Below are 22,888 nucleotides of genomic sequence, written 5' to 3' on the forward strand. Positions count from 1 at the left end.
GATGTTGAAAGGTTCCGCGATATATATCATTTTTTTTTTCTTTTTCTTCTTTTTTAGGAACAGGGTATCCACCCGCTGTCATACTCGAAATGGTGCTTGGCAATGTGACTAATCCTCACCTGACCTAAAAAAGGCACCCACCCAAGAAACCTCCTGGCTAGCACGGGTTAGCGGGTTCCCAAACGTACTTACCCACCAATTAAACTAAGCATGAATGGGTATCATCTGATATTCTATGATCGTTCATGTTAATGTGATAAGATTATAATCTAAGATTATAATGACATTTGCTATACTAATATTACATTGTAAGTCAGTTCTCTTTTATTATTCATATTATATTATCCTTGCCTCGCCCCTTATAAAAATAAATCATAAAAAAATTAAAGATAAATTTTATAAAATTGAAAGAAGAATTCAATAGAATTCAAAAAGAAATAAAAATTAAAATTGGCATTCCATTACAGCTTGAACAAAAAAAGCTAAAAATACAAATTATTCTATAGATTATATAGTAATATACTATCCAACTGCTTCAAAAATGTGTATATCTAAGGCTTTCAGACAAGACATAAAGCTGCAAACGAGGGAGCTCAAAGATCAGCAAAAAGATAGTAAGTTTTGGAATCGGCAGCGATGAGCCTCATAGCAGCAATGGCAGCAATTACAGCCAAGAAGGTGAAGCCTACAAAATTCAACCAATGCCAAGCCTTTTCAGGAACTGAAAGCTGCTTCTTCTTCACGATTAGATACATGTGAATTGCAAGAACAAATGTAAGTGGGATTGAACTCAAAGCCCCAGTTAAGGTCATGAAGTCTCCGAGGAATGGAAGGAGAGCAGAAACCAGTGTGTTAATGGTGAGATACCCTCCTCTAATGGAAACTCGGAATAGCACATTATGGAAAGCGAATGGATTCCCTCCTCTTCCATACTTTGTGTCCAGGTACTCATACATGGGGCTTGCAAAAATCTGAAGATAGCTATAAAAGATTAGTTGTCAAGGTAAGGAATACTGAAGAAGTGAAAGGCATGAAGGTGATAGTTGACGATTTCTAACATTTCATAAAGCCAAATTCATAATACATTGATTTTATTAAATATATAGGCTTCCACTACGGGGAAATCTACCATTACCGTCGGACTTTCCTACAGATTTCCATGCACCGGAAGAAGTGGCGGATTTGCCAGCGAATATTTGTGTGGTAACTTTACGGCGGAATTTCCGACACAATTTCTGCCGTTAATTTACCGTTGCATATTTCGCTGGCTAAATCGCCGGTATATATTATATTCTGGTGCATTTTCCGTCGATAATCACCGACAAAAATACGATACAAAGAAATTTATTTATATTTCTGATACATACATTACGCCGGTATTTCCGGAGGAGAATACGCCGGTTTTATAGGCCGGCGGATAATCCACAAGTAATTCCAGCTCAACATTTCAACCGGAAATACCGTCAGATTAAACGCCGGTATCTGTCCAAAGAAAATGACAAGCAACCTTCATTTTTTCGCAGGAATTGCATCGGAAATGTTTCCGGAGGATAAATTTTGCCGGCAAAGACATTCCGACGGGCGAATTACCATTGTATGAAAATCTGCCAAAAAAACAAATTTTCCGGCGGATTTCCCTTGTTACCGGCGGATTTTGTTCACTGGTAATAAGTCATTTTCCTGTAGTATTCATGCTCTTATAATATGAATAGCATAGCCTGGACAGTGAAATTGGGCTACCCAAGCTGATAGAAGGTGATCCAAGCTTGAAAATTTTGAAAGGTGCTAAGGAAGTTTTAACCAATTTCAAAAAAAGCCAACAAAAGAAAGCATGAAAATGAACATTTGTAGGACTATGATCAAGCATGAAAACTGCTATTGTCAATCCCAATTCTGAATAAGGTTAAGGGTCAATGGACCATTTAGGCTCGCAGATAATATATATGTAAGTTTTTCAAAATGATCTGTTATGAATATATCTAACCAACAAGGCCATAGTTAGCAAGAACTAAGAAGATTATGATTCATAAAGACAAACCCAAATAATTAATTGAATAAGGCTAATGATGATGAGTGGTTATAATGAAAGCAACCACATATAATTTACCATGTTTTGGGGTTTTTCTTGATCAAACATGCATTGTGACCCACACAAGATATTTTTGTTGGAGCATTATATATATTTGGGTGTACACTATAGATCTTTTCCTTGGAAAACTGCTTACATGTAACGTGATAACTGTTTGGAGAAAGGAAGCAGTGTTGGCTACGGTCTTAACCCAAACCGGTCCTCGGACATTTTGGAGGAGATAGGTAGAAGTTGAGGAACCATAAGCCCAATAACCCAGGAAAGTAACTGCATACAAGGGCAAACCACCAATTGTGAATTGAAACCATAAGGCTTTCTCCATATTTTTTATGGCAGGTTCTTTCACTGTTGCCTGGAATAGCAAGTAAAGAACCGTTAACTTGGCGGACCACAAAACATGCATTTCAGACATTGTAATATGAGAAGAAAAAATTGCTTTACTTTCACCCCACTACAGAAAAATCATTCATTACCGACGGACTATCCTCCGGTAGCTTTCCAGCAGATTACGGCGAAATATGTCCGTTTAATTTTTCTGTAGATTTTTCGCTATCTGTCCGGCCGCTTTATTCCGCGGAAAATAAAGCCGCCGGATATGAACCGCCGGTTCTCGTATCCTATGCGGCTTTTACAGGCGGGAAAATTCCGCCGAAAGCCCACAAAAAACTTAATTTCCTTCAGAAATTCACCTATTTTTGCCGGAAAAATCCGTCGGTAATAGCTGGTTTTCCTCTTGTGCATTAGTTGAATACAAAACAAGAAAAAAAAAGTTATAAGTCACTCTAATGTCTGGATAACTCTTTCCGACATTGCACGCCATACTTTCTTACATTATGTGAGTAACAAAAGATGCTTAACTACCATCACATTGGGTTTACCAGCCAAGCTTTTCAAAAGAGGTCAGGTATCAATATCAAGTGTCTCTCTTGGTCCGCAAAGTAAAATGGGTTAGAGTGATATTGGAGAAGAATGAGATGATTGATTTTCATTGGTTAAAAGGGCAGCCTAATAAAAAAAAAAATTCTGTTTTGAAACTGTAGAAATTTTTTGTTGTTGTTGTTTGTATGTGCTACTTTTGTAGAAATACTTTTTAGAGAACTAAATTTTTGTATTGTTTTCAAAAGCTTTTTATATTAACTTCTCCATTACAAAACTCCGTTCTCTCAAATAGCAATTTTAAAATTATCTTTTAGAGAAGGTACAGAATAATCAAACGAATCCTTAGGCCTCGTTTGAGACAGCTTAATTTTGCCTTTTAAGTTTCGAAACGACAAATTTTTTGTTGTTGTTGTTGTTTGTATGTGCCACTTTTGCATAAATGCTTATGAGAGAACTATATTTTTGTACTGTTTTCAAAAACTTTCTATATTAACTTCTCCCTTAAAAAACTCCGTTCTCTCAAATAGCAGTTTTAAAATTACATTTTAGAAAATGTACAGAATAATCAAACGAAGTATGTTTGAGTTGAGTTTACCTGTATTTCAGGCAGCATCCCAGTATTGTAAACAAAAACTAGATTAGCAATCGCACCAATGGTGCTGAAAACCTTGTTCCAGTGGGATGTAGGAATGCTATAATCCCTCGCCGGACTGTTCAATCCTGTAAATATAGGCTGCGTTACACTCAAGTTACATCCCTCATAAAAGAAAGAAAAATATCTATTCATATCAAATGATAATTTTTCAATGGATACAAGCTGATGTTATTGTAGCAATTTCTCAAGAAGTTTTCAAATTCAGTTTAGTACTTTTTTTTTAAACAAAACAAATTTTATTATTCAATCAGAAGAGTACAATACAAAAATAATTGTATAACATTGATAGATGAAAAAAAGGACCAAAACCACAAGGGCCTCCACCAAAAACATCTAACTTGAAGCCTAGTATATTTTGGAGAGTGACCATATTTGTTCTAGCTATTTCTTCCTCTCCTAAGGTTTAGAATTTGTAACTTCTTATCTCTAGCCCTTCTGTGCTAGATGTATGTGCTAACCTCAGAGCCAATAAATGGAAAGTCTATTTCACCATGTAAAGGATAAGGTCCTCAAATATTATTAGGATATAAGTAGACTCCTTATTTATAGGGTTGAGTTTAGAAAACTGGGCTTATAACCCTACCCAATAAGAAGGGAGACCTAGTTTTACTATAAAATTACTTATGAAAATTTTATGTCAAATGTTTTGGCAAGAGTTGAGGTTAATTCTTTTAATCCTTGGTTTGTTATAGAATGGGTTTGTTAGACTAATGCTTCGTTTGGGATGACTTTCTTGCGCTTTTTAAAATAACTTTTTTGTATAAAAATTTCTAGTTCAACAAATTTTTGTATTAGAAAGCTAATTCAAAAAATAATAAGAAAGCCGTCATAAACAAAGCTCAAAGTGAATGATTTGTTGTCAGAAGATGGGCCCTATTAACTCCACCTCTAATATGTAAAAGTTTGGGTTCATGGATTGGGCCTTCCAACCATAGGCAAGGCTACGCAAAGCTTTTTTACTTTTATTTTTTATTTTTTTTATATGCTCTTTTGCAATTTGTACCATAGTCAAGAAACAAACCTTCTCAATTAAACTCTTGTTAAGAATAGTATCGAGTTACAGCTAACATCACATTTTTCTTGACATTTATTCTATGTTCTATAATTTTTTGAGAATTTCATAGTTTTTTTAGTGAGAAAATAGAGTGACATGCTTTGATAAGAATAAATGTGATGTTCAATATTATGTTAACTATAGAGGAATCACTTACAAGTTACAAAATGAATCCATGTGCCAAAATGGAATGTAGACTTAAAACATAATCTATCAAATTTAAGGAACTAATTTAATTTTATGCTTGGAAGATCTATTATGAAAGCAATCTTTGTATTAAGACAAATGAACAAAAGATCTTCATAAATTTTTTTTATTGATCTTAAGAAGATACATGATTGAGTATCATAATAATTAAATTGATATTTTTAAGGAAGAAATGTGTCTTAAATATGTGTATGATGAAACACTAACTAATATTACTAGTTATGGAGCAACTCAAAAGTTTACAATTACCATACATTGAATGTACACTGGCACAATGTATAATCTATATCTTTTTATATTGGCTATAAAGATGCTTATAAATAAATTTAAATTAAGAGCTTTAGTGCATGATTTTTTGTAGATGATATAATTCTAATTGGTGATCATGATCAACTGAAACAAATGTGAAATTTAAACAAATTAGGAAACATTTTGATGATAAAGCCCCTAAAAATATTAGAAAAACATCATAAGCAAAAAGGTTGGTCCCACCATAACTATTTTTTACTATTATGAAACGCCTAATATATGATAATTAATTTTTGATGGTATGATGTTAGCAATTATCACTCAATATTATTCGAAGATAAGTTGATATCTAGATGAGGAATGTTTAAGTATCATGGTACTACTATACAAAGTAATGAAAATATATATATGATGATATAACTTATAGAGTTGAAGATGAATGGTTAAAATGGAGAAGTGTCAAGGTAGGTTTGTATGAGAGAAAATGCTTAAAATAATCTCTAGAATTTTGGGGAGAGCCATTTAGTCTCAAACTATTGAACGTGCCAAGGTGGTCTCGTAACTTGTCAAAAATTAATCACAAGTCCCACCAATATAATTATTGTGTAAAAGGATGAAAAGTTAACAGGGAGCCATTGCTAGTTAGTTAAATCTATCAAATAGCTTTATACTACTTAGTATAAATTTATAGTTTTTTTTTTACTGTTCTAGCCCCTTTATCAAAGTAAGGTTATAATTTTTTTAACTGTTCTAGCCCTTTGCCAAAGTAAGGTCATTCACTAGCTAGGTCAAGATCGATGAGCATCTACCACCAAATGTGTTTACAAGCAATTCGAGGAGTATTTGAAATGCATTACAAGTGGATGATGGCTAGAGGATAGGGTTCGCATCTAGCCCTAAAATGATTGTCACAGTGGGCGATAGAGATAAACATTAATCTTCCAATGACAGAAATGGAGATGGACTTGATATATTCTTTTTTTATCTATGATTTTTTCATATATAAAATATTAAATTTTAGATGTTATTTTGAGACACATTAATTCTCAGGCTAGACGTGGGTGAGACACGAACCTTATATTTGAGTCAACATTTAGTCCATCCATGATACACATTTAGTCGCTCGTTAACCTCATAGGTAGCGACTGATCATCGGTCTCAACCTAGCTAATGGACTACCTTACTTGGGTGAAAAGATTTAATAACAATGAAGAATATGAGTGCATTATATTAGGTAATATAAAGCTATTTGATATATAACCCTAAAGCAATGTCTCTCTTGTGATCATTCCATCAATTTCACTACGATTATGATGCATGGACTAATTTGGATCAATTTTAAAAAGTTAAGAGACCAAATTAGACATATTAAATAGTTCGAGACTAAAATGGACACCGCATAAAACTTCAAGAGAACGTTTTGGGCATTTTCTCTTTTGAATAAAAGGATTTCATAGGTACTTAAAAGATAAGTTTTGTAAAATCACAATTAGAATGAAGATGTTGTATAGATTTGAATACTAGTTTATTAAAAATCATTGATATGTAAGGAAAAAAAAAAATAAAAATGTTAGCATGAATGTGTAGCAAAATTAGGAATGACATTATGATATGATTATATTAGAGAAAAGATTTGAGTATTGTTCATTGAAAATAAAGTGATTGGAAAAAGGTTTGGGTGATTTGAACATATGCAATGAAGAATAAAAAATGTACTTATTAGATGGGCTGATAAAGTTAATATTTCATAGATTCAAAATGCCAACATCCTAATTAGTTGGACTTGGAATAAGGTTAATAATGTTAATGTTGATTATGGTTTGACTAAGTAATGCATATGTTTTGTTGATAATGGTGTTATGCTATAATTGTTAGCAATATATGTTTGTTTTCAAGATCATCACATTAGTATTTTCATAACAAAATTTGTTGATTATACATTCTATTATTATCTATCGTTCATATTCTACAACAATGTATTCATAATTATCATATTTGGGATTTGAAGCTTGGCATATCATGAGGATTACCCATTGTAAAACTTTTCATGGTGTTACTCATCCTTTTCAATAATATTGTTTCCAATAAAAACCTTAACATTCCATATTATGAAGTCACTAAATTGTTGTTTGTTACACGTAAATAGTCATTATAAATATCATGCATACGAAGTACATACATCAAAAAGTAAATGAAGTGTACCAAAACTAAAAATGATAAGGAAAAAGTTTGTGTTGGTGCAAAGAAAATTTATAGGAAAAGATGATAGATGCAACAAAGGTGCTAACGTTAAATCTTCATAATCTCTTTGACACAATTTATAAATACGTAGTTACATCTACTAAAAGCAACCTCTAGAACCTTTCAATGAAGCAAATTAAATCACATGTGCAACAATTATGGGAAAACTATGATTACTTCAATTTTCATGTGCAATTCTGCATGGAAAATGCAAGAGCTTTTCAAAATAGATAAGATAAATAAAATCCTTATACTTGGAAGTCGGTAGTGGAATTGTTTTTATCTAGAGAACTAGTAACGTTGTTAGGCAAACAATCATGTTTCTTAAGTAGTTAACAATGTATAATAAGCAGTGATCATAAACTGTATCATAACTATATTGTACGAGAAAACTATTGCCTGAAATTATAAAACATTTGATAGAGTTTGATGAGCATTACCATCCTTTAGTGAAAGCACGGATGCTATGACAATAAATACAAGACTAAAGAATGTTGAGAATCCTAGCCATATCCTTAAAGCAGAAAGATGAGGTATTCCAAAGGCAAAAAGAGCACAAACAAATCCGGCAATCGCTACACAGTATGGAAGCTTCAAAGCATCATCATCTCGGTATAGAACATAAATAGCCTTCAAAAAATTAGGTGAAAGCATACACAAGGTAAGTAGGCAACAAAATAATAACAATTAAAATTAACATTTCATAATAAGTTCCAATAGTGTTTTTAATTCATGAATAAAACAATAAAAATTGAAATTAACATCTCATTCTTTTTATCTTCCCATTTGCTAGGATTGAAGAAAACCTTAAAGGATAGTTTATAATTTTCCCTCTAGGAAATATAATTACCCGATAGTCCACAAATTCAGGGAAGAAGTTAATTTATTCTTATTTGATTCTCTCCATAACTCTACAAGTACATGAATAATAGGAGTTAAAGGAGATGCCCTACAACTGATCAAGATAAAAGGAGAAAATTTTGCATATATGCTCACCAAAGTTGCACTCGCAGACAAATTAAGGCTTTGCAAGGCCATAGTTAATGTCCTAAATCATGAAATGATTTTGCTGCATAGAGAGGTATAGGACATTGCACAATAAGCCTAGTACACTAAGAATTTCTAACTTTAATTGGGAAATTGTTAAAGTTATGGAGTTAAAATTATAAATCTCAATAAGATATATAATTTCTATGCTTAATGGATTACAAACATTTGATTGAGATTTGCAAATTATATAATCCCTTAAATCTTTTATGTGGGATATAGGATCTCTGGTTGAATTTTAAAATTTAATAAAATTATATTAATGGTGGTGGGTAGTCTTTTCGTGAGATTAATAACTAGAAAATGCTATGAGTATTAATTTAGTTTGATATTTAGAGGTTTTTTGATAAAAAATTATGGTGAAGTTGCTAATTAAATTTAATACTTACACCATAGACTTGAAAGAAATATACAATATATTCAAGTAATTAATATGAAATAAATCTATCATAAGAAGGATTTGCTAACCTGGTCAAACTTGATAAAGTGACTTCAAAGTTTTTAGAGGAAAGTCGACCACAAGAAAAATTTCACTTTGTTGACAAAAACTTCTGACTAGATTTGCTCTTTCAAGATTCAGTACTCTAATACCAATATGATGGTAGTGAGCAGTCTTTTGGTAAGATTAATAGCTACAAAAGACTAGAAATCTTTATTTTAATATTTAAGGAAGTGTTTTAGAGTTTGTGGTAGAATTGTGAGGGATTTAAAGGGGCATCTTAATAGGAATGTCAACACTAGTCCAATTTGGGATTATTGAACTAGTTTGGAATAGCCCTTTAGGACCTCACACTTCTCCTAAAATTTGTCAACAACACTTACAACACATTAAAATGATTTGCATTCAACAAAAAATATAAATTTGAGGGAAATACTAAATTTATTAACCAATTATCTAACTATTTTGCATTCCTTAGGAGTCCTAGTTATTATGATAATAAAGACCTAAAATAAATTATTTCTAAAAAATCCTAGAAAATATTAAGAAAATTCCAAAATATACACTTTCTCAAAACCTTCTATCAATTTCAACAATAACAAATTGCTACTATGCAAAAATAAATAAATATTTGTTTTAACTAATGGCCCAAAAAATGTCCTATAATGTTTATGCAGTATAATAATCACAATATGCAGTATTCAACATATAAGAAAACTTAGCATCAATAATTGCTGTTTTTGTTGTCGAAATTCCAGATTTTGTGATTCTACAAAGTTCGGATTGTAATGGCGGCAAAGAAGGTGGATGCCTTGGAGGAAAGAATTGAAGGAGAGATGAATCAGATCAAAATGACGGTGGAAGAAAGGATTTCATCCATGGAGGGGCAAGTTGCCGATATCCGGGAGATGATGAAAAAAGTGTTAGAAATGCAAAATCAAACGGCGGCTTCCGTGGCAAAAAGGGGAGGAGGAAGAAGTACGAATTCTGAAATTCGTATGGAGGAGGATGAGGTTGAGATCATGGAAGGTGAAGGAAGAAGACCCCATCTGGAGCCTGTCCAGAGGGAAGAGAGAGGAGTGGGTTATGTGGAGCGCCAAGAAGGGTACTATGGCCGCCGTGGTGCTGATTTTGGCGGAAACAGAGAGGAATTTCAGCGTCGAGGGGCTGATTTTGAAGAAAGAAGGGGGGATTTCGAAAGGGGTATGGGCTATGGCAGGACAAGGGAAGAAAGGGAAACGTGGGGACAAAAGGAATTCCCTAAACAATCCCTACAATCAATTTCCCTCCTAAAATCCATTCAAAAACCTTCCTATTCGGGCGTGCGGCTGAATCGGCGGCGTGCGTGCGGAAATGAGAGGCGGAGCTTCCGCCTCGTTATGGCTAGGCCGGTCCTGTGCGGACCGGCTGGACCGGTCCAGTGGACCGGTCTAACAGGATTCTAGTTATAGTACCAATAACAAGAAGCGGAAAGGGATTCCACCTCAATATGCATTTGCTATTCTTCAAGCAAATGTAAGCATAGTTATCTCACTTTATGTAAAGTAATCTATGAATTGTATCAATTCTATCATTCCAATGAATAAAATACATATGATATTCACCATTAGTAGAGAATAAAATCTCCAAATATATGATAGTAATACAATTTAGTTAATTATTCCATGGGAATTCATAATTAGTAGATGAAAAGAGAGAAGAATCAGAGGTATAGGTAGCAATTTCTTGAAATAATGTTAACTGGTGATACATTGAAGATTGAGCTAAAACTAGAGCTTCCTAAAATTTCTAATTTATAAGTATTTGTCCAAAGATGTTGTATGATTTTCTATGGCCTCACATTTAGTGCATTTAATTTCTAAGAGTTTTAAGTAAGAAATCTTTTAGCATTCAAATGTACCATTACTTCATCACGTAATACTAGAATTTCACATATCTAATGTTCACTTCAGCTGAAAGATGAGTTATAGTATGATGATTCAAGTGTACATGATATTTAATACAAGGAAACTAAGCAGTACTCACAAATCACAAACTGAGTCAAATAATGCAATTTATTGTAGTAGTTTTAAGCACTGTTATATCTTTAACTATATGACTTCTATTTTAATACATTTTACTTTTTTAAGATATTAATAGAAAATCTGAGAATATTTTCTTGTAGAACATTTTTTTGTTTTCTTGAAAAACATTTTTTCTTATCATGCTAAAAGTTTTTTTGTCATGTTTGGATGATATTTTTGTTTTCTTATCATTTTTTAATGATATTTTATTTCTAAAGAGGTTAAATAGGTAAACATTTTTATTTTCTTACCATGTTTCAAAGTGTTAAGAGAAAATCAAGGAGTCTTTGATTATTTTTTAAACACCGTCATGCTAAAAAAAATTCAAATTGTGCCACTTCTGGGCTGAATTTTTATTTTATTTTATTCATATTGCAGCAGTTTTAGCCATTGCAAAATAAATTCCTATGTTAAGGCTTCCTAGTAGTTGTAAATAGTATTCAACGGTTATAAGATGGTTTTAAGGCTTCATTTGGGATGACTTTTTTAAAAAAAATTGTACTAAAAAGTTGTTTTAGAAAACAGTAAGAAAATCATCCCAAATGAAATCTAAATGTTGCAAAAACCTTTTTCTAAGTAATGAGTTGGAAATTGTTATAAAGAAACATCACAGCACATTGCATGCTTTAGGAAAACAAAATGCATTAACTGGTTATCTTGTTTGCTTACAAATTAAAGAGAAACAAAAAGGGAAACATAATCACATCACCATTAAAATGGACAACAAATTATGGAAATAGCCGTCAACAAACCTTCAATCCTTGTCCAGCCAAAATGATATAACCAGTGTTGATCATGAACAAATGAATATATTGGAGGGCCCATGTAAGACAATATGTTTTCCTTCCTGCAATTTCAAAAGAGAACATAATCAAGAAGGTTTCTGGAATATAAAGACACCACCAAAACAAAAATTTAATACAATAACAACAGAAACAAAAAGCCTTTGTCCAACTATATGGTGTTGGCTATATAAATCTTTTTTTCCATCGTATCCTATTAGATCTTGTAGGATTCTTACCATATATGTGGCCAGCAAGATCTCTGTATCTTATTTGCCTTTTACCTCCAACTTCATGAAGACGAGCAAGAAGAATATTGGCATATAGTGATATGGCAGCTGCTAAAAGCAAGCCAACTACTCCACCAATCCATCCCAATGGAACCATAATTGATCCTGAATATCCTAGTACATAAGAACTGTTGATTCCTGTTGTGAGAATGAATCCCACTTGATACCATGGATCTGGAGCACCCAATTCAGAAGCAAAACATTAAAAGTTAGTCACATTGAGTAACAACAAATGAAGAAAACCTAAGCAAAATTCATAACTTTAGCTAGAAAACCAATTCCATTTTAAAGTAAAAGTTCACCAACTCAGCAAGCACATGATAGCCTTTTTAAACTACTTGTAGTTGTTATATAAGGAAACTGATATTGGAAAAGCTTTGATATTGTTTACAGATCTCATGTTTTTAATGTCATTGCTCACTAAGGAATAAATCCTACCATGGATTAATTATTCTATGCGGACCCCGAAAGCCATCCAGAGACCAATCAAAATGTGTCATGTCGCCTCTTTGTTGTGTACCGCGGCTCTCTACTACTCGGTACCGCTAAAGTGGTTGCACCTTTTCGCTTTCGGACATAGATAAACTGCATCCGGCTTCCGCACAGAATAATTTCTCTTTTTGTTGGAGGGTCAAGTAAAATAGGATTTATTATGGTTGATGTTAAATTCTGATAAACTATTTTATTTTTATTTCAAGATTTAGAGTTTACGTGAGGCATTGGTGTTCCTTCTCTCCTTTATAAAATTGTACATAAATTTCGGGTCATCATCCCCTTTGGTTTACCAAGCAGATTTTGACCTTTGATTGACCCATTGGCTCTCGATATTCAAGGCAATAATATATCTTTTATGAAGTACCTAGGCTTTATAATTTAGGGCCGGGTTAAGAGGATTGTTTTGAAGCAGATAAAGAGTGTGCTATTGCAATTGCTGAATTTGGGTAATGGATTTTGGAAAGGCCAAGCAATTATCCAAGTTCACATTTCTTTATAAGTTTTGGATAACTTTAAGCTTCATTTTAAAGTTGTTTTTCCCAACTCTCTGCTACCTTGGGGAGGAAATCATTTAAGTTTGTCCAGTACTTCTGAAATTTAAACTTATGCCTCTCATGTTTAAAGTTGCCAAGATTTAGAAATATAGGGGAGTGGTCTGAGGACATAAGGGGCAAAGTTTTGTAGGAAGATGAGGGATTGTTGTCAAGCCAGGTAAGGCCGTAGAAAGACCTGTCGAATTTTATAGGCTTGTTATTTAACCACGGAAGAGAATTTCCAGATGAGGGAAGCTTAGGGGGTGTTTGGTATCGGATTTATTTCGAAATTTAAGTAAGATTTACGGTAAATCTAGCCAAACACAAAAAACATCGCGGTAAATCCGGCAAATCCGTAAATCCCGGATTTGCGGATTTACGGCGTAAATCCTCTAAATCCCGGTAAATCAAATCCTAATCCCACTAGAAGTTTACGGGATTTGGCCGAAGAACCGCGCGAAAGGGAGAAAGTTACCTTCACAGCGAGCCAGCTATCATCGGATTTAACGCAATTTACATCGCAAAAGTTCTTCCCGCGGCGCCCGTGTCGCGATCTCCTGCTCGACCACTATTTGTACATGGAGGAAATCGTAGCTTCATCTTCATCCTGTGCCCTAGCCGCTTCCAAAGCACAGTCGCTGGTTCCCGCTCAAGGTTGCGCGTGTACTCACAGCTTTTTTTTTTTCAACGGTAGTTTGGTATCCTCTTACTGATCGAGCAATAGCGAGCAGGTGTTTTTTTTTTCTTCACGAGCACGATGGAACGGAGAGAATAACGAACGCAAAAAAGGAATACCGCCGCTGCCCTTTTTTTGTTCTTCACGACAGAGAGGAATGAGAATTTTTTTTTTCACCTCAGCATTCCTTAAAACATTTTATGCGTTCATTCCTTTTTTTTTCTTCCCGAGAGTGACTCTTTATAATATCTGTTTGTGGCATTCCTAAATTATATAAGCAATAATTTTGATTCAACGAAATCGATCATTGTGAGGAAGATACTCGCTGTTGCGGGCTAGAAAATACGCGGCGATAGAGGTTTAATTCTGTGTCTTAGCGTTGAACGGATAACTAGCTCACAAACAGAGAACACAAGATTTTTAACGTGGAAAACCCTTGATCAAGCTAATTTTGTGATGACGTATCACTCGCAAATGCAACAAATATCAACATCACCATTATGTTGTAGTGTATTATCTTGTAGTTGTTAAATGGTGTCCACAAAAACATTCGTGTTGTCATGCACTCTTTATGCTTTTAGTTATTTTCGTTGAATGATGTTATGTTTGGTTAATTATTTGACATATTACTCCTTTTATTTTAAATCTCCAACTATTTTAAATCTTGTAATATGTTGCCAAACATCTTTTTGGATTTAACAGGATTTAAAATTTTTCATACCAAACACAATTCAGGATTTATGAGCCTAGGATTTACTAGATTTAGTAAATCCTACTAAAATTAAATCCAATCTTATACCAAACACCCCCTTAAGAAGACTAGATCGAAAGATGCAGTCATTGAAATCTTAAAGTTTGCATAAAGGAATGGCCCCCAACTTTATATGCACTAGCGAGGGCACAATTAAATCCCCTAGAACTATCTAGCCTGAGCTCATTGAATTAGATATATCACCAAGGGCAGACCAAAGATGTTTTCTTGCCCTCATGTCATTTGCAGCGTAGATGCAAGCAAAGAAGTTGGGAATCCCCAAGGAAAGAGTTCCACCATGGATCAATTGCAGGTTTATAAGGACAGGATGAAATGAAATTGAGAACAAATCAGATGGATACAAACCCTTATCATCACAATGAGAGCAACATTATTATAACTTCTTTCACAGGCGAAGGACCCGAGCCGAACAAACAGCCATCCCTTCTCCGCTTGCAAGCGACAGCCACCAGCATTTCTGTCCCGATTTCCTCCCTCAACCGTCCAAACCTGCCCTAGCTCCGACGATGACGACATTCCCTTCCTGCCGATTTGGAAGTGATGTTTGGAGCTCCGCTAGCTGTGCAGTCGAGAGCTCGATGGCTAGGCTAGGATTTTCTCCTTCCGCCTCGGCGTGGCCTCCGATCGTTTCTGCTGGGTAAACTCTCCTTGCTCCTTAATACCTGATTTTTCTTGAGATTAGCGGTTTGATGGCTGTAATCGTTTAAGTGATCATGATTTTTGGCGGGAAAATTTACTTCGGATTCTTTTAGGATGTTTTGTATGGGGATTCTTCATGGTCGGAGTTTTCCCATCTTAGAATCACCTCTTGAATGGTTTTTTGTCTTTGTGGATTTTGGTTGAAGAAATGAAAGCCTTATCTACTCTATTTGAATTTGCTCTTGTCGGAAAATTTGTGGCCGGCGACCATCGATTGATTAAGTCCGTAAAGTTTTCTTTAATCTTATGCTTATGGGAGGATTCTCTGTTACATTGCTTGATACTAAGAATGTTCTCATTAAGTTTTCGAATGATTTAGACTATTGTTGTGTTTTCTCGACTTCTCGCATCAGTCATACTTTGTTAGCAACGGTTATATAAAGTTATTTAAGTGGACGCCTTATTATGACATTAACATTGAATCTCCTATTATACCCATTTGAGCTTCCTTTCCAATATTCGTCCGCATATGTTCTCTCCTCGAATTCTGCATGGGCTTAATTGGTTCTTTGTTTGGCCGGGCTTTACGGACGGATAATGCCACTTCGAATGGTACAAGGCCCTCTGTTACTCGCGTTCTTGTTGAGTTTGATGTTACCAAGCGGTATCCTATTCAAGTTTGGGTTGGTTCGGAATCTATGGGTTATATCCAATCGGTGTAATTTGAAGAATTTCCTCACTACTGTGGCCATTGTAAGGTTTTGGGTCATGCTATAATTGAATGTTACATTGTGAATCTTCATTTAGCTAATCCTTTTAACAATGTGGTTGGGGTGGGAGTGGTTTTAAATAATAATTGTGATGCTGAGTGTGATCTCATTAGTAAAGTTGATCCTATTAGTGTGAAAAATAATAGTCCTAGTATTGTTTTGCCTCTGCTTGAGTTAGTTGTTTCCTTGGGGAGGGCAGTTGAGTTTGATTCAGTGATCCCAGATGTTGGTGCTCCTTCAACAGAGCATTTGTCGGGTTGTTGTGTGTTCTGATGATAGTGATGTGGGTGATCATGTCTTAGTGGAACCCCTCGGGGTGGCATTGAGATTGATCGTTCTAACAATGTTGGTCCTGTTGCTAGTTATGAGTTGTTGAATGTGGGTGATAATGAACTTTGTGATGTTAATATGGGGGGTGGTGAACATTGATTCTAGTGAGTTGGATCACTCTGTTGCTTCTCCTGCGACATCTACTGATCTGCTTGTGTCGGTCTCCTCTGTGGGATTGGAAGTGAATGAACAGCTTGTTGATATTCCAATTGCTTTACTTTCTGCTAACGTCTTAAATGCCCTTGTGGGCGTCATAATGGGGGAAACTATTGAGGCACAATTTGATTGGCTTGAATGCTCTTCATCTTCTCCTTATGAGGTTGATGAAAATAAAGTGTTTGAACAAGAGGGCTTATTTGATTTGAATGCAAGTCATTTTAAATAATATTTTTAAATAATTGTGAAAAGGAAGTGTTTCACATAAACTCATTTATGATTCAACATAAATATAAAAATAGAGATAATAAATAATATATTCATATATATTTTTTTTTGTTAAAAAAGGAGTTCGGTTAGAAATTAATTATTATTTGATATGATTGTTACTCAATTTTGAAGTGACGGTCTTAGATGTCCTAACACTTACAATTTTACAAACGATGAAAATAAAAAATGAAGGGAAGAAAAAACAAACAAACAAACAAACACACACATTTAAAAGAAAACAATAAAAACCAATTATTTTACAATTTATAAGAAAGCATATCCCAAATATTATTGGTCATCCGTCATGAGCTAATACTGCTTAAGGAAAGTTTCCGGATTGCATTAAACTATCAAATATCTATTGTATCTGCTGCTTAATAATACGGAAAAAAAAAACAACTCTCAGAAATTCTATATACAAAAATGCAAGTCAAAATCCTAAGGGACGTTGAAAAAAATGAATATAACGACAAATAGAAAGCGAATTGAAAGAAAAAGAAAATATTGTAGGAATCTTTAGGCATAGTCATAAAAATTCACCTTGATGAATCATAAATTTTGAGCCATATTTGAATTAATAATACTCAAAATTATATTTGGGATCATCTAAATTCTGATCTCAACAAACTAATAGTGAAACTAAACATCTCGACAAGACGTACTCAACAATAGAAAAATAAGTCCAATCGGAGTCCGAATGGGCTTGAATCAAGTGCTTCAAGAATATTTAGAAGTTTTAGAGCATTAATTAGATGGCCAAATAATATTTAAATCAGACATGCTAATATTCGAATTGAGCGGCTAGACCAGACAAATTTAACGAACCCAATATTACTTAATCCTAACATCATAAAGACACATAATTGTTTGATGAACGCTTTATAATTGAAGGAATCAATATGGACCGTCTGATGGAACACTCTAAATTTTCTTTAGATTTTCTCTATATTTCCAGAGCTTGTCACTCTTAAGAATCTATAAATAAACACTCATTTGTCACATATAGTGGGGGAGCAAGAAGAGATAATTATAGAGAGAGCTCTCATACATTTTCCAACAATCACCCCCTCCGCCGACTTACAATTATTATCGTCGACAACCATCATCGTCATCAAAGATCAACATAAAAAATCACAACCATCTCCATAATATTGGCAAGATTTAACCTTGATGTTGGGTATAACTGTCCACATGCAGAAATTTACTTTTTATAATCCTTATTAAAAAAATCAAGTCTTGTTGTAAGCTACTAATTATTTTTCCGTGTATACTTGAGTTATGTACTTATAATAATTCAAATTGTTTGAAACATTTTTTAATGAAAATTTTAGCACCGTGCCTTGCCGAAGAGGAGAGAGAGAAGGATGATCAGGGGATTTTTCATCCATCAATTTTATTCAGAGATTTATTATATTTATTGTAAGTAACAAATCTCATTTTAGTTTTCAATGATTTTGATTATTATATACTTTTTTTTTTTGTAATGAAAAAATTTGATGATTTAATACTGCATTTTGATTGTGGCATTTGCAAAAGCAAGAAATACTAGCAGTTAACAGTATAAAATGATTGGATGTTAAAACATAATATCCTGCGCATGAGTGTGAGCTAACATACTTTCTTTTAAAAATAGTATGTTGTGTTATCCCTATTGTATCATATAACAAATGATCGAATACGTTGAAAGACAGAGAGTGGCGTCTCTTTATTGATTTAATGAAGTCATCTATAATGATAATTAATTAATTATATATGATAATTGATTAATTGTCTAAGTGATAATTGATTAATTGTCTAAGTGATAATTGATATGACTAATGATGAATTGGGAATTAGTTGGGGTAAAAGATGTTGAAAACACTACATTAAAGCTGGATGACCTACATTGTTAAATCATATACTGATGCATACATATATTAATAACACTTGTGATATTGACAAATACATTAATATCATTGATAATATTATATGCAATGATAATATATAAAAAGATGATGCATGTGAATAGATAAGATAGATTCATTTAGTGATTTGTGAATAATTTTTGTAATGTTGTTTTACTGATTTATTGAACTTTATATCAATTATTGATAATATTTAATCATTAACTATATTGATTGTTATTGGTTATATTAGACTGAACAAATCATATTAATTTTTTAGTCATTGTATTGAAAGTTTTAGTAAGTTTTGAATTATTGTTGGGCTTTTGAGCTCATCAGGTAGATTTTTAATGATTTTAGGTTAGAGAATGAGTCAAGACAAGTTGGAGTGAGATTCTCAAAGATCCTTAGATTTTCTTTAAAATTTTGTTATGTATTATTTTTATTCTTTTGTAGAGTGATCTCCTACCTATTGTAAATGATATTTTGGGTGAATAAATAGTAAAATATATTGATGCATATGATTTTAGTTGATTTCACTGGTTATTTTTTATATTGATAATAATTTATATAAGCTATGATATATTCTTAAAATGATAAATAAACAATTTTTTCAAATTTGATTATGGGGTGTTACCGTACTCTCCCTCTTATTCTAGGATAAAGAAAGAAAGATTACTTATCACTTACTTTATAGTGAATTTTGCAACTGGGCAAAAGCCCCATGTTTTTTTCCTTTTCGACTTTTCCATGCAAAAATTTTTTCTAGTCCGATTATTTTTATCTGTACATGCTGAATTTTTGTACAACACTAAGACACAAAATATATATATGCTAACAACTCAAATTTTCTAACGTGTAATAAGGATTTGATGAAATTTGATCATTCATAAAATGAAATATTCAGGATTATATGTGAAATATTCAAAATCATTAAACATTTAAATAGAAATAAAAAAAAAAACATTGCTAAAAAACTATCAAAATATCATAATGCATTTTGTATTGATATAGGATTAATTTTATTGTGTTTAATTTCATGCTTTTTGTGCAATCTCTCATACGATAATTATTGTGTTTAGCTCCTTACTTTATAATTTATGTGCAATCTCTCATACTATTAAATTATTAATAATTAAATCTTAAAAATTATAATTAAATTTATTGATAATACAACTAATTATTACAGATTTATTGTTTATTTTTTTTTTTAAGAAAATGATGAGTAATAAATATCAAAATATAATATCTGATCTCCTAATATTAAAAAAAGAATATTCTTTGATAATCTAATTATATTCATCTAATAACTTAGTTCTGTCAGAATATTAACCATTTAAAAATTTTTGTGCAAAATTACAAACAAAACAATCAGAAGCTTAATGTGACGGCAAAATGCGCGAAAGAGACAAGATCAATACCGGTACTAATTTGGTGCGTCGTGCCATCTGACACCTTAATCGGAAGCTTCTCCTCTCTCTGCTGCTGCATATCCTCCTCGACATCCAACGCTAGCGCCGCCGCCATGAGCGCCTCTTCCGCCCTGCGTCGCGCCGAAGAAGAAGGAAGAAGAAGAATGCGAGGAAGGGAGGAAATACAGAAGTGAGGAACCTCAGCGCCCTGCCATTTTGCGATAATATGTAGGCGATAAATACATGGAGAGAAAAAGATTCAGCAAAGAGATGTTAGGACTCCCTCTTAAATGCTCGCCGGCATTAAAAAACAACTCTATAATCACAAATTTGACTCTTGTGGATATTTGCATGGAGCCAACACTCCAACTCGATGAGACAAAAATTATTTTTTTTATTTGATTAAAAATTATATGAGAATATTTATATATAATATATATCATCATGATAAGTTAAATATTTGAAGAATTAAAACAAGCGCTTAAATATTTTTTGAATATTCTTTTATTATTTTATTTGTGAGCATTGCTGTATTCTTGTTCGGCACCATCAGAAGTGCCGAAGATACGTATTTTTTGATCGGCGCATTTTGAATTTTGGCAATATTCTTTTGATTGTGGTGAGAATTTATTTAAAAAAAAATGAGTTGGGGGTGGAGATGTAGTAGTATACGATTTCATTCAGGATAACTTTTTTATTGTGTTTTAAAACAATTTTTTATTATAAAAATTTCAAGTTCAAAAAAAAATTTAACTAAAAAGTTATTTTAAAAAATAATAAAAAGTTATCCAAATGAAGCCTACATGAGATGCGATGTGATGTAGTAGATCGTCGGAAGAATAGACCTGCAAGAAGGATTTAATCTCAATCCAGGGAATAAGAGGAACACAAGCTTCAAAGCTTCATAAAAGGGATAATATTCATTCAATGTCTTTTCCTCCTACAATACTTGCTTATATAAGCTAAATAGAACAATCTAGAAGATACTTGTAATAAGCTCATAACAAACTAATTAATATATGCCTAAGGAGTAATTTAGTTAAGATGCTCTGCATCACGATGTCTTGCAAAATTATGTTTTTAATCCATTAACAAGGTTTAGTTTGAGAATGCTTCCTCACTAATTTTAACAACTTTTTAGCTTTTTTTTTTTTTTTAAATAATGAAAAAATAGCTGAGAAAAATTACCCTGAACAAACCCTAAATATTTTTGGTTGATCAGTGGTTGATCAAAAGGGTAGAAGCAATAGTATTTTTTTCTTGAGTATGCTTAAGAAAATTTTTAAGGTTAAAATGGCTGTTTGGTTTAATGAAAAATAAGTATAAATTGTTTTAAGCATATGGGTTTTAAAAATTTAGATGTTTGAATAGAAGAAAAAATAATGGAGTGTAAATATTTGATGAATTTCAATTTTATTTTGTACTTCACTTTGTGATGTATTTTAAACTCATAAAATATATGATGTTATTCCATAAAGATCTTATTTGCAAGTAGAGGTTAAACCATGTAACAAATATAATCCGCAGAATTAATAGACATTAACCTTGTCTTAATAGTTACATTCTAATAAACAAACATAATAAAATTTTGATGTAATTTAAAAAATAATTCCACTAATCTAAGATTGTTAGAAATATTTTAATAAAAATGCTAATTAAGAAAATCAATTGATTATATTCTTTTCAATATAAAAATATGATAGTTTAATATAATAATTTATCATAGTTAATTATCAATATGTTAATCTTTTTTATCAAAGAAAATCAATATGAAAATTTAATCAAAAACAAAATGAAAATTCTAATAAAAACTATCATAATTGTAAAAATCTTTAGCAAAAGACTCAAGAAATCTAGGCGTTCTTAAATATTCTTTCTGTCATGTATGACCCTTATTTTTAAGAAACCTTCCTTTTTTAAGAAGGTTTCTCCAATGAATGTTTCTTATATGAATTTGTCTCAACTCTAATGACCTTATGACCTATTATGGGCAGCAAGATGTGAAATCTCAAAATTAACAATCTAAGCATAATGTACAATGGGCCAATGAATAATGGAAAGAGCAACCTCTAGTATAAAATCTTCAAAAGAAGAAAGTTCACTATGAATATAAGCAATACCTTATAGAGCAACAATTAAACTCAACTCATCATTACATAAGGAATTGATGCTTCTTTAAATTTATGATACTAGATAATTATAATTCTTGGCCCTTGTCAAAGAGAAAATAATTATTTATAATAGATGCATTGGATGAACTCTTTAAAAATAAAATAAAATAAAATAAAAAGATTGACTGAGGACCATATATGAGAAAGGATAAATATAGCATCAAAATTTATTGACTTACTAATGTTATCAAATTGTAGACTTTCAGGTTATTATGTTACTCATAATTGGATTCAGATAAGTATTTTTTTAAGATATGTCTTACTCAATAAAATATTGCATTGGAACTTCATATATGTACTCATGAGTGAAGACAAGATCAATATGTATGTAATAGATATTAACTCCACTTTATATATTACAAGAAGATTAAATATTGCTTTGAGATGCACACAGTTAGACTTCTACAAGAGAGGGGATGTGGCTTCTTGCTACCTCTTAGATTTTCTTTTGTTCTTTCTCATTGTATCTTAATTGAGATCTTTAGCTTTTAAGTTTATTTTCGTTTAGGATGTAGCTCTCTGAGCATTAGTTACTTTAGATCCCTTTAAGGACCTGTAACCGTTGTTCTTATCAACACAGGCTTTCTCGCTCGTGGGTTTTATTTATAAAAAAACATATACAATTTTTTTTTTACATTCTTATTGCAGACATTGTATGATCTCTTAAGATATCCACTACTCATGGAGGTAATCATTTTTTAATATTTCATTGATGTTTATTCTAGATAAATGTTATGTTATTTATCTTAAATCAAAGGATAAAAATTTATATAAGGAGAACAATAA

General features: G+C 32.5%; 1 protein-coding gene across 1 annotated transcript; it reads right to left on the minus strand.

Annotated features, from left to right (window-relative positions):
- Nucleotides 1-1,242: 1,242 nt before the first annotated feature.
- On the minus strand, nucleotides 1,243-12,197 carry LOC110094147 (probable proline transporter 2; the record flags this gene model as incomplete). Its single annotated transcript, XM_028695302.1, has 5 exons — nucleotides 1,243-2,441; nucleotides 3,564-3,688; nucleotides 7,815-8,004; nucleotides 11,676-11,770; nucleotides 11,945-12,197. Coding segments are annotated over 5 exons (975 nt in total), but the record flags the coding sequence as incomplete, so codon positions are not given.
- Nucleotides 12,198-22,888: the final 10,691 nt, after the last annotated feature.

This window comes from Dendrobium catenatum, unplaced genomic scaffold (assembly GCF_001605985.2).
Source record: "Dendrobium catenatum unplaced genomic scaffold, ASM160598v2 fragScaff_scaffold_71, whole genome shotgun sequence".
NCBI classification, from domain to species: domain Eukaryota; kingdom Viridiplantae; phylum Streptophyta; class Magnoliopsida; order Asparagales; family Orchidaceae; genus Dendrobium; species Dendrobium catenatum.